At 40.4% G+C, this 16,862-nt stretch overlaps 1 protein-coding gene and 1 long non-coding RNA gene across 6 annotated transcripts in view; one reads left to right on the top strand and one right to left on the bottom strand.

Annotated features, from left to right (window-relative positions):
- Window positions 1–16,862, bottom strand: part of hs2st1a (heparan sulfate 2-O-sulfotransferase 1a) — a 143,511-nt gene that overhangs the window by 28,181 nt on the left and 98,468 nt on the right. For 2 of the 3 annotated variants that reach the window (XM_069939110.1, XM_069939109.1), the window contains 2 exons: window positions 11,673–11,908; window positions 9,465–9,550 (listed from right to left, as the gene is read on the bottom strand). In XM_069939110.1, the coding sequence (XP_069795211.1) occupies window positions 9,465–9,550; window positions 11,673–11,908 (322 nt within the window). Of the gene's footprint in view, window positions 1–9,464; window positions 9,551–11,672; window positions 11,909–12,715; window positions 12,968–16,862 lie in introns of those variants that run through there. The other variant, XM_069939111.1, reaches the window with a different exon arrangement.
- Window positions 4,905–13,202, top strand: LOC138763986 (uncharacterized). Of its 3 annotated transcripts, none has more exons than XR_011357932.1 (3): window positions 4,905–5,106; window positions 6,141–6,177; window positions 12,952–13,202. It is a non-coding gene; the product is annotated as an uncharacterized lncRNA (long non-coding RNA). The 3 variants fall into 3 exon arrangements; XR_011357930.1 differs by having other exon boundaries at window positions 6,094–6,177; XR_011357931.1 differs by lacking the exon at window positions 12,952–13,202 and adding an exon at window positions 6,856–8,911 and having other exon boundaries at window positions 6,094–6,177.

Genomic DNA, 16,862 nt, shown 5'->3' with positions numbered 1-16,862 from the left:
GATTACCCAAAAACCTTAGAGCAAACCCCTGTTAATCCATTAGGTCAGCCTTCAAATAGTTTTACTAATGGGAAGTTGTCTAAAAAGCAGAGAAGTTTTAAAAAATAGCATTTAAACTAGAAGCTTAATTCTACTTTGAAAAATTGGTCACTGGTCAATTGTAAGAAAAATTGTAGCCTTACTTTGTATCAAAATGACAGATACAGATCCCAAATAATTTTTGTATTCACAGTGAATGCAGCTATCATGTTAACAAGGCATACTTAGTCCTAGTAGCATCTTAAAGCTATACAGGAAGAGTATTGATCAACATCCACTTGGATTACTTGCAAATTATTTCATCTGGAACAAAGCCAGACTTTTGGAAGCAAACTGAATTTAAACTGTGGCTGACCCTGAATGTTTCAGTAGCCAGTTAGATTGCGTGACAATTTACATGGAGTTAAGAAATTATTTCACTAGAAAATTGCTTTAATAACTAAATAACGGCACTGAGAATCACCAACAAGACTGACAATGTCCTATCTCGTACTTCAAGAAGGTGGTTTAGAGTAGCGTTCTGGTCTTATTTAATAAAAGATGAGCTAGCATTGAAGAGGATTCAGAGAAGTTTCACAAGAATGATTCCTGGAATGTAGGAATTAGCATATGAGGAATGTTTTTTAGCTCTTGGACTGTAGTCCATGGAGTTCAGAAAAATGAGGGGGGACCTCAGAAGCATTTTGGAGGTTGAAAGACCAGGTCAGAGTAGATGTGGCAAAGTTGTTTCCCAAGGAAGGGAAATCGACGACAAGGTACAACTTCAGGATTGAAGGGTGTCCATTTAAAACAGAGATGTGGAGGAATTTATTTCGCCAGAAAGTGGTTGAACAGGCAGCTGTGGAGGCCAAGTCATTGGGTAGGGAGATTGATAAGTATCTGAATAGTCAGGGTATCAGAAAGATACCCTGACATGTTGGAGGTTCAGATCTGGAGCTCGGCTCACCAATGATTTGGACTGGATTCTATGTGGCTGCGGAAGCTGCAGAAGCGCTGGAGGCGAATCTACGGACACTTGGTGACTCGGGGGGGAGGGGGGGGGGGGGAACCTCTCTCTTGCTTCTCTTTTTCTGACTGTAAGAAATGTAAGAGGCACCTAGGCAATTTCTGCCAGTGGTGAATCTGTCTGCCTTGCAGCAGGCAATAAGGAATTTCATATAATAGGACATGGTTTTATTACTATGGCAATAAATTTAATCTTAAATCTATACCTAAACACGTGTGTCTGTGTGTACATATATCTAACTACTGTATTTGTCTGTATATACTGTACGTGTGTATACATATATTTTTTTTCTTCTTTGGCTTGGCTTCGCGGAGAAGATTTATGGAGGGGTATGTCCACGTCTGCTGCAGGCTCGTTGGTGACTGACAAGTCCGATGCGGGACAGGCAGGCACGGTTGCAGGGGAAAATTGGTGGGTTGGGGTTGGGTGTTGGGTTTTTCCTCCTTTGTCTTTTGTCAGTGAGGTGGGCTCTGCGATCTTCTTCAAAGGAGGTTGCAGCCCAAACTGTGAGGCGCCAAGATGCACGGTTGGAGGTGATATCAGCCCACTGGCGGTGGTCAATGTGGCAGGCACCAAGAGATTTCTTTAAGCAGTCCTTGTACCTCTTCTTTGGTGCACCTCTGTCTCGGTGGCCAGTGGAGAGCTCGCCATAGAACACGATCTTGGGATATTGTATATATACTGTATATACACGACACATACATACACACTATATGTATGTGTATTGTTACAAACTAGCAAGCCCTTAACTAACTCTAACATAGGAACAACAATGGAAAAGTCACCAGACAATGGTAAATTGAAAAAAAAGTCTTTTAAATAAACTATTCCTCACATTAACCTCTCTCAATAACTCTAAACTTAATGCTAAATTAACTCCCATTATGTGCAAGAGTGTGTGTGTATGTGTGTGTGTGTGTGTGTGCATGCACTATGTTTTGTTGGGCTGTATATGTTTAGTCAGTTGATAATAAACTTTTAACATAATAAAAGGCTGAATGCATCCAACACTGTTCCCTTAAAACACACAATGTCCTGACATCCATTGCGATCATTTTAATTCCATCATTGTCTTGTCGGCTGTTCTCGGCATTTCTTCTCTCTTAGTGTTTTAGTGTTTGGCAAATGTGCTGTGGTCTATGTATCCCTGTAACCAAGCCCATTATATAATCGAAGATATATAATTCTATGTTAACTTCCAATATTATCAACATTTCTGTCACAATATATACATAACAGTACAACTCCGATTATCAAAAATCCTCAGTTCACCAAAATTTTTTTTTGGTCTAAGAAGTGAAGTCTGTTCAGCTCTTACATTTTTTTCAGATAATGGAGGATTTCAGAAAAATAAGAAATTCTCATTTATCTGAAAAATTTCTAAGCCAAAATTATGTTATTTCGCCTGAAAAAATTTGGATAAATGAGAATATCCAAAATGATCAGAATTCCTCAGTTTATCCAAAATTTTTTGGAGCCGAACTGACGTCACAGGTTGAAAATTTTTTGGAAAAAACCTCTGAGTAGAATTTTGAGTTTTTAGCATTGGATTGATCTTATTTTGTTCAGGTTAATTTTTGATGAGAATTAAACATTATTTTAAAGCTTATAAAGCCTTTCCTTGTTGTTTGTTGTTCCTTAAACACTGTTATAAGTGATTTGCTGTTGTTACTGGGCTGTTTTTAAAAAAAAAATGACCAATTATCCGAAAATATCGTTTATCCCGATCTGTGTGTGTATGTGCATGCATGTATCCACACACACACACACACACACACACACACACACACACACACACAATCCACTGCCTTGCCTTTGGCCACTTCAAAAATATCCATAAGATTCCTGAGACACATACAAAGGCGTACTATCTCCAATCAGACCATGCCTCTCCAAACGCTGGTACTTTCTGTCCCTCATCAGGCTTACTTCAAAAAGCCGATAAAATAGCCTAATATAATTTCCCTTTCACAAACACTTTTTTAAAAAGTGCTCTGTCGCAATGTCTGACAATAGATTCTGATGTAGGGGAAAACGTTAGAAGTTCTCTTTCTTTCAGATACACATTATTTTCAAAAGTGCAGAAAAATAATTTGTTCTGAAACAGTAACATCCTTGATTTAAAACAAAAAAAAAGGTCTCACCTTGCACATAAAATGGTACAAAGAGAATTTTACATCAGTACATTTCAGGAAATACAATTTCAAAGAGCTAGCTCCAGGCCACTGTCAAACTTCATCTCTTCATGAATGTTCATAATAATGACCCTTCTCCCTAAACACTTAAGCATCCGCTCCTAGAACATCGGATGCTAAAAATTTCTTTCAGATTTCAGTCATTAGAATCTGTGACAATAAAGTACTCATGAAAGACTCTCCAGTTGGAATACATTCATGATTTTTTAAGGCTATTTCTCTTAAATATTCAAAACTCTGTAGCCTACAAGGTACAGTGACACAAGAGTGGAATTAAACCATTCAGTCCTTCAAGTCCACTCCACCATTCTATCATGGTTGATTTACTATCCTTCTCCTGCCTTCTCCCTGAAACCCTTGATTCCCTTCCTAATCAAGAACCTATCCCCTTAAAGAAACCATGCGAACTTCTTTCTATTTAACCATGTGTCTCCAAATGCCCAGAAACGGCATCTTCTTTTCTTAACATATTTTTATTGATGTTTACATTATGCACAATTGAGCAAGGTTAAAAGATGACCTGTAGGAATCAAGTGACAACAACCTGGCAATGGACAGCACCAAAGCATCAGAACAACCTTAGGTTATGATAATAGTTCAAAATAGGCCCCACATCTTTTGAAGTTAATATTTGACTCTAATTTGAAACTTCATTCTCAATAATAGATTCTAATATCTTGCCAACCAGTGGTGAAACTAGTCTTGTGTCCCTTCCTGTCCTCTGCAACCACTCTGGAATCCAGTGATTCTTGAAAGATCACATCCAAAGCCTCCACAATCTCTTCAGTTATCTCTTTAAGGACCCTGCAGGGTAGTTTATTCAGTCCAGGCGATTTATCCACCTTCAGACTTTTGGACTACCTTCTCCTTGATAATAATGACTACATCATTTCTGCCCCTTGACACTCTCAAACTCTGGCATACTGTTAGCATCTTCAACAGTGAAAACTGATGCAAACTACTTGGGAGCTCTGTCATTTTCTTTACTCCCATTACAACCTTGACACCATCGTTTTCCAGCAGTCCTATGTCCACCCTCGCCTCTCTTTTCACTCATTATAAATTTGAAAAGACTTTTCACAAGAACATTTGGAGTATCTGATGTGAAATGGTAAAAAAAATAGATTAATGTAGCAAGTGTTAGCACATCAGGAACTTGCTGTACTAAGTCAGTTTAACGCATGATTGAGGTAGGAGCACCAGGGTCTGCAACTCAGAACCAAATAAGGCAGGATGTACTTCCAGTTTAGAGGAAATTAGGAGGTACCAAAAGCTGTTTGCAGAAAAACAATGATCGCTTGCAAATATGTCCATCAGATTGGTGTTATTTTGGAAAGTGTAAAAGTGGTTACAGCCATGCCAAATTACTTCATTGTGCATGTTATGTTATTGATGTGGGTTTTCTTAGACAAGCTACCATCAACTGTGTGGTGCAACATTGCCACCTGCTGGTGCAGTAACATATGACACAGGAGTTAAACAAGAAAATCTGCAGAAGACAAAAGAAACTCAGCAAGTCACCAGCATGCATAGGAAGTAAAAAGAAATCAACATTTTGGGCCTGCGCCCTTCCTCGGGAATGTGGAAAAACTGGTAGGCAACTAAAAGACACAAAAAAGACATAGGGCACAAACAGGTTACGTGACAAGAGCTTATTACTGAAAGATCCAATGGAAGTCATCAGGTATTGCTCGGTGATGGTTTCATTCATTTCCTGACAAGGCTTTTGCTTTTATTGTTAAAAAAAAAGAAAATGTGTAGATGCTGGGGTCGAGAGGAACACACACGTGTTGGAGAAACTTGGGTCACACAGCATTCATAGGATGTAAAAGGATTGAGCCCTTCATCAGGAATCAGGGAAAACAGGTAGGTGCCTGAATATAAAGAGAGGGGAGGAAGGAAGGGAAAGGAGCACAGGCTAACAACAGGCAAGGTGGATACCGACCGCTGTTAATAGCTTTTGATATTTCAAAAAGAGCTTACATGGATTGGTAAGCAGTGCAGACTGCCCCTGAAGATATCCTTTGCTAAATCTCTAGACTTAAATGTGCTTGCAGCTTCTGACATTAATAGATCACGAGGACAGTAGAAAATAATACTTCACTTTGAGTCTCAAGTCTGCTCTATCATTCAAAACAATCATGAATGACATGCCTTAACTCCTTTGCACTGGTTTCTCATAACCATGAAGTCTCTGATCTTTCGAAATGCATCTACTGTCACTTTAAAGCCCAGTAATAATTCAATCTTCATATCCCCATAACCCTCGAAGGAAAAGAATTCCAATGATTCACCACACCCTGCATGCAATTGGCACCACACCTCAGTTTAAAATTGTCACCCTAATGTTGTAACTCTGCTCCCTTGTCAAGGTCTCCTGTACATCGGAGAGACTGGACACAGACTGGGAGATCACTCTGTTGAGCACCTTGGCTTTGTGCACCGCAATAGCGTGGATTTCCCAGCGGCTACTCGTTTCAATTCTCCATCTCATTCCCTGGCTGACATGTCTGTCCATGATCTCATGTGCTGCCAGACTGAGACCACCCATAAATTGGGAGGAACAATCCCATCTTCTGACTAGGGATCCTCCAACTGCATGGCATTAATACAGACTTCTCTGGCTTTCGTTAAAATACCCCACCTTCTCCTTCCCCCGTCGTCTCACTATTCCTGGTCTCCTTTAGCACAGGTATGATAAATTCTACCTGGTCCCTTATCACATCCAATTTACACCTTTTGTTGGTCTGGATTCCACTCTCCACCCCCCCCCCCCCCCCACCCCCCAACCATTGTTTGAATTCTGAGACCTTGATGTATCCTTCTTCTGCCTTTTCTGATCTTTCCTTGCAGAAGGGCTCAGGCCCGAAACGTCAACTATATATCTTTGTCTCCTATAGATGGTGAAAAGACCAGCTGAGTTCTTCCAACATTTCGGTGAGTTTACTACAATCACAGGGTCTGTTGCCTATCATGTTTCACTTCTGTGTTTACACAAGAGGGAGTGTTTATCCTATCATGAGTCCCAAGGATCTTATGCTTCAATAATATCACCTTCATTCTTTTAAACTCCAAAGAATAAAGATCCAACTACTTCAGCCATTTGTATTCGGACAACCACTCATTCTAGGAATTGGCCAAGTGAGTCTTTCATGCTGCCTCCACTGTCACTCACTGTCCTTTCTTAAACAAGGGGATAAAAACTTTGTACTCCAGATCCAGACTCATTATCACCCTGTACAAATGTTTCATTACTTCCGATATCTAAATCCAACTTCTTTGTGATACAGCCAGTACACCTTTTGCCTTCCAAGTTGCTTGCAGCTCCTGCCAACTTGGTGATTCATGCAGAACAATCAAGATCCCTCTGCACCTCACTCATTTGCAATTTCTTTCCATTTTGTTAATAAGATTGATTTCCATAGCACCCAAACTTAAATAGTAAAGAACGATCAACCTGGTTAATCAAATGTGGCTATCTAGTAACTGGCTGTCATTCACAACTGCATATGGCAGGGCATAGAGCTTTGACCCGATCAGCTGATTGTGGAAGTGACCAATCCTGTGTACAGCATTCTAATTAGCTTGTTTACTCTTCTTGTTCACATTCACCAGGTTGTTCGGTTACTCTCATTTATCCTGGTACTACTACTGCATGGTTTGCTGCACTCAAATTGGTCATCTGCCTTGAAGACTGCAGGATTTCTAATTATGATGAGCAATTTCTGATTCTGCTGGTAGCCCACAGTATCTTGACATGCTTGGTACTGAGGTTCTACATCTGTGTTAGTGTCAAAAGGACATAACTTTTGTATTCCAAAGGATATAACATTATGGGCTGAAGGGCCTGTACTGTGCTGCAATGTTCTTTAACCAGAGATACCAGTGTGAAAAGGGGCTTGGCCTCCCCATGGAATGTGCTTTACTCTTACATTGGTTCGTGAATAGGTAAAAACGCAACAGCTCAAGTACATTAATGAGTAGAGACAGGAAGCTTAATATTGCACGACAGCCCTGTGTCTTCTGCCAAGCCCCGTTCTCTGACTTAGCGATCAAGACAAAATTTGGTCATTAAAAACTCCTCAAAATTCTGGAAGAATTCGGCCGGTCTCGCAGCGTCCATTAGAGGTAAAAATATACTGCCGATGTTTTGGACCTGAGCCCTTCTTCAAGGTGTAAGCAAATCACAGGAAGGCATCGGAATAAAGACTGCAGACTGGCAGAGGGAGGAGTCCAGACCTGCAAAATATGCTATTGGATAAGAGTAGAGGTGAGAATTGATTGTGGAAAGGTAATGGGAGTCCAACAAAACTGTGATTAAGAATATGACTCGGTCAAGCTTTTGCTTGACCCATTTGCAGGGTTTCACTCCCAATTTTTGTGTCAGTCCCTGGAATTATTGAGGAGTATCACGTGAGAGCCAAATGTACTACTATTGAATCCGAAGTCGATACTCAGGCTGCAGCCAAATGGCTCATGCCGCTTCTTTTCCACTGTTTGTTACAATTCAAGTGGGTGTCTGCATGTCTTCAGCATGTCGGTAAAAGAGGCTGCTAAGTTTTGTGAGGTTGTACCTAAGGTCTGGCCTCCCAAAACCAAGGGATTTTGGGGAGTAGGGAAGAACTCTTCAGTTTCTGGTATTGTTGGGCTAGCGCAGGACTGTCACTATTTTGAAAGTAAGAGGGTGACCATTCAGGACTGAGACAAGAGATCGTTTCAAACAGTAATGAGACTTTGGAAGGAACTCTCCATTCAAAAGAGTTGTGGAGGCTCAGGTGTTCATCACATAAAAGACAGAAATCAATATCTCTTTAGATGGTGAAGGAATCGAAGGATATGGAATTAAGGCACAAGACGGCGTGGTGATGAGAGATCTGTCACAATCTGAGGTTTGAGGGCAGAATCGCCCATTCCTGCATTTATTTCTTGAATAACAATGCACAATATTTAGTAGCAACAACTTGAGCAAAACAATTCAGGATACTAAAAAAAGTTAATCCAGTGCTACCACAGCACCAGCAAAACGGGTTTGAATCTGGCACAATCGAAGTCTTTGCATGCTCTCTTCATGACCTGTGCGACATTTTTTTCTGGGTTTCTCCCACACTCCAAAAAAAATCTCAAGGGTTTTGGTAGGTTAATTGGGTGTAATTGCATCTTGTATCATTAAAATCAAAGTTTTAAAAAGCAAACATCAGGGCCAGAGACATTAAGTGAGCTGATTAGAAGCTTTGGCTTCTAAAAGCGGTAGGTCCCACAAGTATATATTCCTTAAATGAGGATAGTTTTGTTGAGCCGAACCTGGGACTGACAAGGGGGAACTGACAGAAGCTGATTCAAATAACAGCTGCGTTTGGCTGTATATTCGACTCAATCAGCAAGGTGATGACTAAATTTTGCTACTCACCAATGGCATTGCATTAAAATGCTGCCTCCCAAGAAGAATGAAGAACAGTGAAAATATGTGGTGACATAAGAGGCTAATGCCTTAGGTGATCAAAAATGTCAAATGTACGATAAGTTTCAAATGAGCTAACTTGTGGTCAATATTATAAAAAGGACAACTGTTTAAAAACAGATAACTGAAGACATACAGTCATGTGATAAAAACAAGAGATTGCACTGTTAGAATTGATTTTACGATGAAAGATCATTATTTACAACTTACAAATGTTTGGATTCATTAAACTGTAAAAATACTATTTTTAAATAAAGCTTAAATCAGACTTAAAATTCCAAAATATAACGTGTAATAGTTATTATGGAAGGGAACAGGATAGTTTCTAAACATTAAACATGTAAAATACAGTTGGCACAAAGATGACTAACTTACAATACAGGTGCTGTGATAAAAGGAATGCATAGATTCCAACTTTGAGGACGCAGAAGAGATAACTCAGAAGACGAATACAGAGAGAAAACTGGCATTTATTTTTTTCTTTGAAGCTACTGCATTGATTAAGGCTTGGTTGTGTTCATGTATTCTCAATATTAAATAGTTAAAGGATTCATGACCTGAGTTACCATTCTAGAAAACACAGATGCTACCCCTTGCAGCAACTTCTTTTATTTATAAAATTCTGTTTCTGTGGTGCGATGAAACAAAACACAACTATATTCCATGATAAACAATTAGCTTGCTTTATATTTTATATTGCTAATGTTTAGGGAAATTTTCAAGGCTCTGGCCCAATGAATTGAGGCTTATGAACCAACTCACTTACTTTGCAAAGTCCAGATATGCTACATGTCCGTGATAAAATCCTGGCTTCATTTCTTTCCATGTTGTAACATTTTTAACAAATCTTGCCTGGGGGAGGGGAAAAAAAACTAGATTACACTTTCATGAACTAAGTTATCCATATCAAGTATTTACCCTGAAGCAGAGTTTTTTTCCAACCAATCTTGATTTTTTTTTAAAAATAGATTGATGGAAGCACTGATGTATAAAAATCATAATGGTGTTATTGAAATATAATACAAAATCTGATTTGTGAAGCTCATTTAGTCCAGAATGTTAAATAGGGGCAAGATAAACTACGGGACATAAATTTACTCCTAAACTATTATTTTTGGCTGAGTTGAAGTACTCTAATGTCCAGATGAATTGCTCTCAGGTGCCTTGCATTATTTAGTCTAAATTAAAATAAAATAAAATAAATAAAAATATCAACACTGACAAATGGAGTAATAGATGCAGCTATCTCACCTATAGACCTTGTCCATTAAATAAATATTAAAAGAGTAAATGAAGAATTTAATAAAAGTATTCATTCTTGCTTTGACTGATTTTCAATTCCACTTAACCTGGTTTGCACGTTGTGACATGCACATGAAATGTGATACAAATGTACCATTTTCTGATAGATAAACACTTGGGTGGCTCTGCTCATATTTGTTTGAAATATAAGGCTGGAAAAGATCGTGGACCTCAGGAGGACCAGGCATGTCCACCCTCCACTACACATTCACAATTCTGTAGAAGAGAGAATAGAGAGCACCAAGTTCCTTGGAGTTCACTTAATGAGTGACCTATCATGGACACTCAACATCTCACTTGTCAGGAAGGTGCCACAGACTGCACTTCCTGAAAAGACTGAAGCTGGCAAGGCTACAGGTTACCATCATGTTGACTTTCTGCAGAAACTCTATTGAGAGTGTCCTGGCCGGCAGCATCACAATGTGGTGCTGCAGAGAAATGGATCTGAGGTGAATCCACAGGTCCAATAGAGTGGCAGAGAGCATCACTGAAGTCTCCCTCCTAACACCACCCTCCCTCCCCCACCCCCCCCTCCCAAAATCTACTACCACGATCTAGCAGGATCGTTGTCTGAAGGGGGGATGCAAAATCAGTGAGGACCTCTTCCACCCTGCACACCGCATCCTTCAGCTGCTCCCGTTGGGGAAGAGATACAGGAGGATCAGAGCCAGCACCACCAGGCTGAGGAACAGCTTCTTCCCATGGGCAGTGAGAACACTGAATGACCCAAGGAACTGCTCACACTAACTATCTGAGACACGCATATACACAAAACATTTATTTATTTGTATAGATGAAATATTTATCCTACATATGTATTGCGTGTCTGTACGTGAGCTTGTCTGGTGTATGTCTGCATGTTTTGCACCGAGGACTGGAGAATGCTATTTTGTCGGGATGTATTTATATAATCAGATGAAAATAAACTTTTTAACAGTATTCCATCATCTTTCCCAACTACTTCCATTATTGGATACTTTTTCCATAGATTTTACTCCAGTTCCATCATACAAGTTCCAATGAAATAAGAAAGACTAGGCCTTTCACACCACATTGTAAAATGGAGATACCCCAGAAATTTTTCCCGGGAACCCTCCCATGAACCTGAAGTGTGAAAAGGTTGGCCCAGGAATTTTAAACAGGTCCGCAGCCCTACCTCGATGGCCATGCAGGGAAGCCTCGTGATGTCAGCGGTTGCATGCTGGATCATGTAGGTGATTAATATTCAAAGATACTTACCACCTGACAACAGCGGGCCGCTTAGGCACGTCATGATGGCAGCACAATGCGGAATGAATGGCTGTCCTCCTTAACCATAATCCCTCATGCAGCTATATTTCCCAGAGTGGCTCCAGCTGCACAAGGGATTATGGGAAACGAAGTCAGTCATTGTGCCACGGTCACAAAGCGCGGGCGTTGGGGGAGAGGGAGGGAGCGAGAGGTGGGTGGGTGAGCGAAGGATGGGGGTGTGAACTTGCGCAATGTGTCATCGGTTGGGATCGGACCCCATAAATTGCCAGGGAGGGCAAATTCCCAGGAATTTGGACTGCGGTAAGAAAGGTCCGGGAGGTCCTGAATTCCAAGGAATTTCACCGGGACAAAGTAGGGTCTCTGCTCCCCTGCGGTGTGAAAACGGACACTGATGCACTCCTGGAAGTAAAATGAGACTCACTTGATCTTGCAATGACATCACAGGATTATTTTTGGTTGTGTTGATGTGCAGAACGTGGTACTTATTTACTGCACACAGATCATATGCAATGTTTGTGAAGGAAGTGCTGGCAGTTTTAGGTACTCGATTATAAATGATGATTATGTCATCCATCTCATCTCCTTGATCTTGCCTCGGGTTATCCATTGTGTGGCGCTGTTCAATCTCCCTGACTTCATGCCTTGCAATGGCCCTCTCTGTAAAAGTAAAATAGAACATTTGAAGACTAATTAGTTACATAAGTAATGGCTTTGATACAAAATATAATGGTGTCACAAAACAATTACTTTGAGAAAAAGATTTTTTAAAAAGTCTGTAGATGCTGTGATTGTTCTTTACACAAAAATGCTGGAGAAACTCAGCATGTCACGCAGCTATGTCGCAAAGCTAAAGATAGATAACCAATTTGGGCCTGAGCTCTGTGTCACGGTATGAGCAAAAATCAGCCAGGTGTTTCAGGGCCCCAAACAGTCCTTCCAAACAAAGCAACATTTTACATGTGAATCTGCAGGGGTCATCTACCACATCCAATGTTCCCATTGTGGCCTTCTCTTGGACGCAGACTAGGGGATTGTTTTGCTGAGTACCTTTGCTCTGTCTGCAGCAGTGGCCCACCATTTAAATTCCACGCCCTGCTCCTGCGCCGACATGTCTGTCTGAGGCCTCGTGCACTGACTGCCACAAACTAAGGCCACCTGAAAATTGGAGGACCAACACCTAATATTCCGTCAGCACTCTAACTGGATGGCATTAACATCAACTTCTTCAATTTCTTAGGCCTCACTCCTGTCTCCCTCTCTTCCCCATCTCTCTGTCTCCTTTCCTCCAGTTCTCCACCCCCTTCCTTATTCAGAGAGTTACCCCCTACCCCCATCACTCCTCAGCTCTTTTTCTCTCATGCCTTCCCACTCCTATCCATCTGACCTCTTCCCTGTGGGCCTGTGCTCCTCTCCCTGGCCCTCCCACCACCATTTAATTCAGGCATTTGCCTTCTTTTTGCTCACCTTGATGACAGGCTCAGATTCGAAACACTGGTGATGTATCTCTATCTTTGTTGCATAAAGAACAAGCTAGTTTTCTCCAGCATAAATGTCTGTGATAGGTTGGAGACCGACAGACTGAATGACACAACTGTGGTGGGTTCTGGATTGTTAACAGCGAACAATCAGTAAATTTTGCATTAACAAGCCATCAGCACTGGCTCTCAGTTGACCTCATCTTAAATTGCTTCTCTCTCCAGATTCAAACGTTGGAGAAAATGTGACAAAAATTAATCTGTGCATGGAACAAAAAAAGTTGATAAAATGAGAAGATAGAAAAAAATATCAGTGAAGCACAAATATTAACAAATATCCGATTATTCTAAGAGTTGTACACCAACTGGATAATGAAATTAACAAGAGCTGCACACCATGTACACCATTTTGTAATCTCTGCAATCAAAAATGATGAAATTATGGCTTGCCTGCACAAATGTCTGCAAAATATTAAATATGGATGCAATTTCAATCAAGTGTCCAGTCTGGTTCTCAGCCAACTGTGAAATCAAATACAACCAGACACTATTGCTTAGTTTTCCTTACTTGGGCTGATTGTTGAACCCATTTGGAATAAGACCTTCCTTCATTTGTCAGAGCAGAACTATTCATAGCGCTTGGAGATGCTTTTAAGCAATTTCTTTTAAAGCATTTGGCAATGAATTCTGTTTTTTTTTGATGCGGGCACTCGTGGCAAGTCCTTTGCTGTCATTTATGAAGGCTATTAGCCTGCAGTCAAATAATTTTCATTTTTGTTTTAATCTCTAGTCCTATTAAACCTGTTAAGGAATGAGAGGCCATGCAAAATTAAGCTGTCAGGTCCCAAGAGGTTTCTCAGCAGAAATTCCTAACTTGCCACATTTAAAAATTCACTCACTCCTAATTCCAACAGCCATAACTTGTTGCCATCGGTTTAGCAAGCAAATGATTGATAAGTACAATTTCATTCCAATACATGCATCTTCAGAGGGTCTGTGATTGCACAATCTGTGAAGCTGCAAGTTTATTCCACCTTTGCTTGAAGTGTATTATTAATTTTTTTTTTAATCTCCAGCTTTTGAAGCAGCTGAACCGCAATCAGAGGGGGTCACAGAACCTTAAATTCATTCAGCAGTTCAGCTGGTTATTTGCGTGAGCGTAATTGAGCCAGAAGGAATTCAAATTAAATAGAAGCTTGTTCTGTTCAAGTTATACATGCAATTGGAATTTAATATCACAACTTGTATTCACATCATGCACCTAACAGGCTAAAGGTGGTCCCCTACTTACGATCTAAGCAACCATCTGTACATACGACCGAAGAGAGAAAAAAAAATTACATGCAGGGTCCTGGGGCTGTTTATTTTGACGGACCAACATAGCAGTGGCCAGGGGATGGCGCCGAGACTCCGCTGGGGCCAAATGTCCAATATTTTCGGGACATGAAGGCGATGGCGGATCTGGTGCTCAAGGTGGGGAAATGAGCGCAGGTCGGTGCCAGTGGTGCAGCACAACAGGTCTTTCCGGTGCCAGGCGGGCTGGGCTGTGGATGAAGTGCCGCAGTTCCAGCTTAAGAACGTGTTGGCCTGGAGTAGCACACGTCCAACTCGCATTCATTTCAAGATCGAACCGCTGGTCAAAATGGAACTCAGATATATGTCGGGGACCATCTGTACTGTGTTATGGAGGAGATATGTTCCCAGAAAACTGCCATATTGCAATTTTCTGCACAAGAACCCCTATCCCAATTGAATCCCATGTAATAAATGAATACAAGAAGTTCCTTCTTTCACATTAGCCATTTTATCAGCTTTGATAAAACTGACCCAGTCCACTTTACACTTGGCTAATCACAAGCCTTGATAAACAAGATGTTCAGGATGTGGGAAAGATAGGGAAAAGAATGAAATTTGGGGATCAGGGTTCATGAGAGAAAGGCGGTGTTGTTAGAGTTCAGGGGAAAGGGCAGAGGATTCGTGGAAATGGAAGAAAGGCCGGGGGATTGCTTTCAGGATGAGCCAAAGCCACACTGCGACTCCCAACAAAGCGAGCTATCAGAGAAAGAGATTCAGACCTGAAGAGCAGGGCAGTGTTGCACTCTAAAACATTTGCTCACATGACTTCAGACTGGAGAGAGATTCAACTGCGACTAACAGCTGTATTAAAAACATATCATACACACAGTGACTAAAAAGAAATTGTCAAAATTATTTTATTTCACTTTTATTTTCCACATGAATTCCATTTGACCAAATTTGACTTTACATCTCAATTTTTAGGTAGTGATGTTAATTCCATAAAATAGGGTTGCCTATAATGTAGCAGACGTCCGAGAGTATTTCACAAATGAAAGAGTAATGGAGACGTGAAACACAAAAGCTGCAGCTGCTGGAATCTTGAACGAAGAATTGCTTGGAAGAATGCAGCAGGTCAGACACACCCATGGATGCTGTTCTGACCTGCAGAGTTCCTTCAGCAATTCTTTATTTGCTCATGGTTCTGCATGTCCCTGTTCTTCAGAGCAGATCAAAGGAGATGCGTACCTTCTTGCATATTTTCCCCTCACCTCCAATTTAATTCTTCCACCAATTACTTAACAACATGCCACCTGATCTTTTTAACTTCTCTGTTAATGAAAACAAGTCTTTCTTATTTACTTGAAGGCAAAAGGGGGAAAAGGGAGAGCTATATATTTTAGATATAGTATTATATAGCTATATATTATAGTATTTTCACTACAGGTTAGGCATGTAACAGAAGAGCATGTGATTGGGCTTGGTGTCAGCCGCATATGGAAATGTATATATATGGAAATATCCCACTGCTTCTCATTGAGAGTGTGATCTAGCTTTCATTTGGCTTTCCATATATTTTATATTGTTAAATTTTTTTTAAAATAAATGTTTTAAAAATTTAGACACACAGCATGGTAACAGTCCCCTTGGGCCATGTTGCCCAGTAACACCCAATTGATCTACAACCCTGGTATGTTTTGAAGGTTGGGAACAAATCCATGCAGACACAGGGAGTGCATACAAACTCCTTACAGACAGCGCCAGATTTGAATCCTCGTCATTGGTGCTATAAAAGCGTTGCCCTAACCGTGTTGCCTGATTATAAAAACTGCAAATATCTAGCACATCAAACAAAAACTTTGGACATAAAAAAAAGTTATGGTTTTAGAACCAGGAAAAGTTAGACATTGCAAATGTTTTAAATTGCAGAAAATGTCAAACAAAAATCAAGAGGAAATGGTGCCAGCTGAGGACGTAGGGGGTGAAAGATTTTGGATAGGTACTACCTCTTTCTCCAGAGAGATTAAAATTTGACAGAGAACAGAGGGTAAAAGGAAACAAAGCTGGAAATGCAAAAAACAAAATGTGTGTGGTGTTTTGCTTTGTTGTGTCACCCCCCCTCTCCCCCACCACATGAATGTTGCCTGCTGAGCATTTCCAGCTTCTTTTATTTCAAGGTTACAGTTGGGCTTCTTTTTGATGCAAAATATCCTTAAATAAGGAGACAATTAAATTGAGAGCAGAGAGAAGAATGCAAGCCACATATCTACCTATAGAAATGTTAAATTCTGAAACTAGAGTTATTGCTCCTGGACTTCTTTCTTAATTAATTTGAAGGCAATTCCATAATTTAAATAAGATGGCACATTTACACTTGATTCCTTAAATCTATTTAATAGGTGATAATGCAATGTGGCAAGGATGTCAATTGGGTGTTACTGGGCGACACGGCTCATGGCCCAAGGGGACTGTTACCAGGCTGTGTGTCTAAATTTTTTTAATGTTTATTTAGAAAAATTTAAAAATAGAAATTATATGGAAAGCCAAATGAAAGCTAGATCACACTCTCAATGAGAAGCAGTGGGATATTTCCATATATATACATTTCCATATGCAGCTGACACCAAGCTCAATCACATGCTCCTCTGATACATGCCTGACCTGTAGTGAAAATACTATTATAGCTATATAATACTATATCTAAAATATATAGGCACATTGTCCCGCACATTACACTATTCATTTCAGCAATCTGCTGGAACTCAGGGTGTTGAACAGTGTCAGTGAGAGACACAGAATGGTCAGGCTGGAACCCCAAATTCATCTTGTTAAGGGTTCCA

The sequence above is a fragment of the Narcine bancroftii genome, chromosome 5 (assembly GCF_036971445.1).
Source record: "Narcine bancroftii isolate sNarBan1 chromosome 5, sNarBan1.hap1, whole genome shotgun sequence".
In the NCBI taxonomy this organism is placed as follows: domain Eukaryota; kingdom Metazoa; phylum Chordata; class Chondrichthyes; order Torpediniformes; family Narcinidae; genus Narcine; species Narcine bancroftii.
This window is presented reverse-complemented; position numbering and strand designations above follow the sequence as displayed.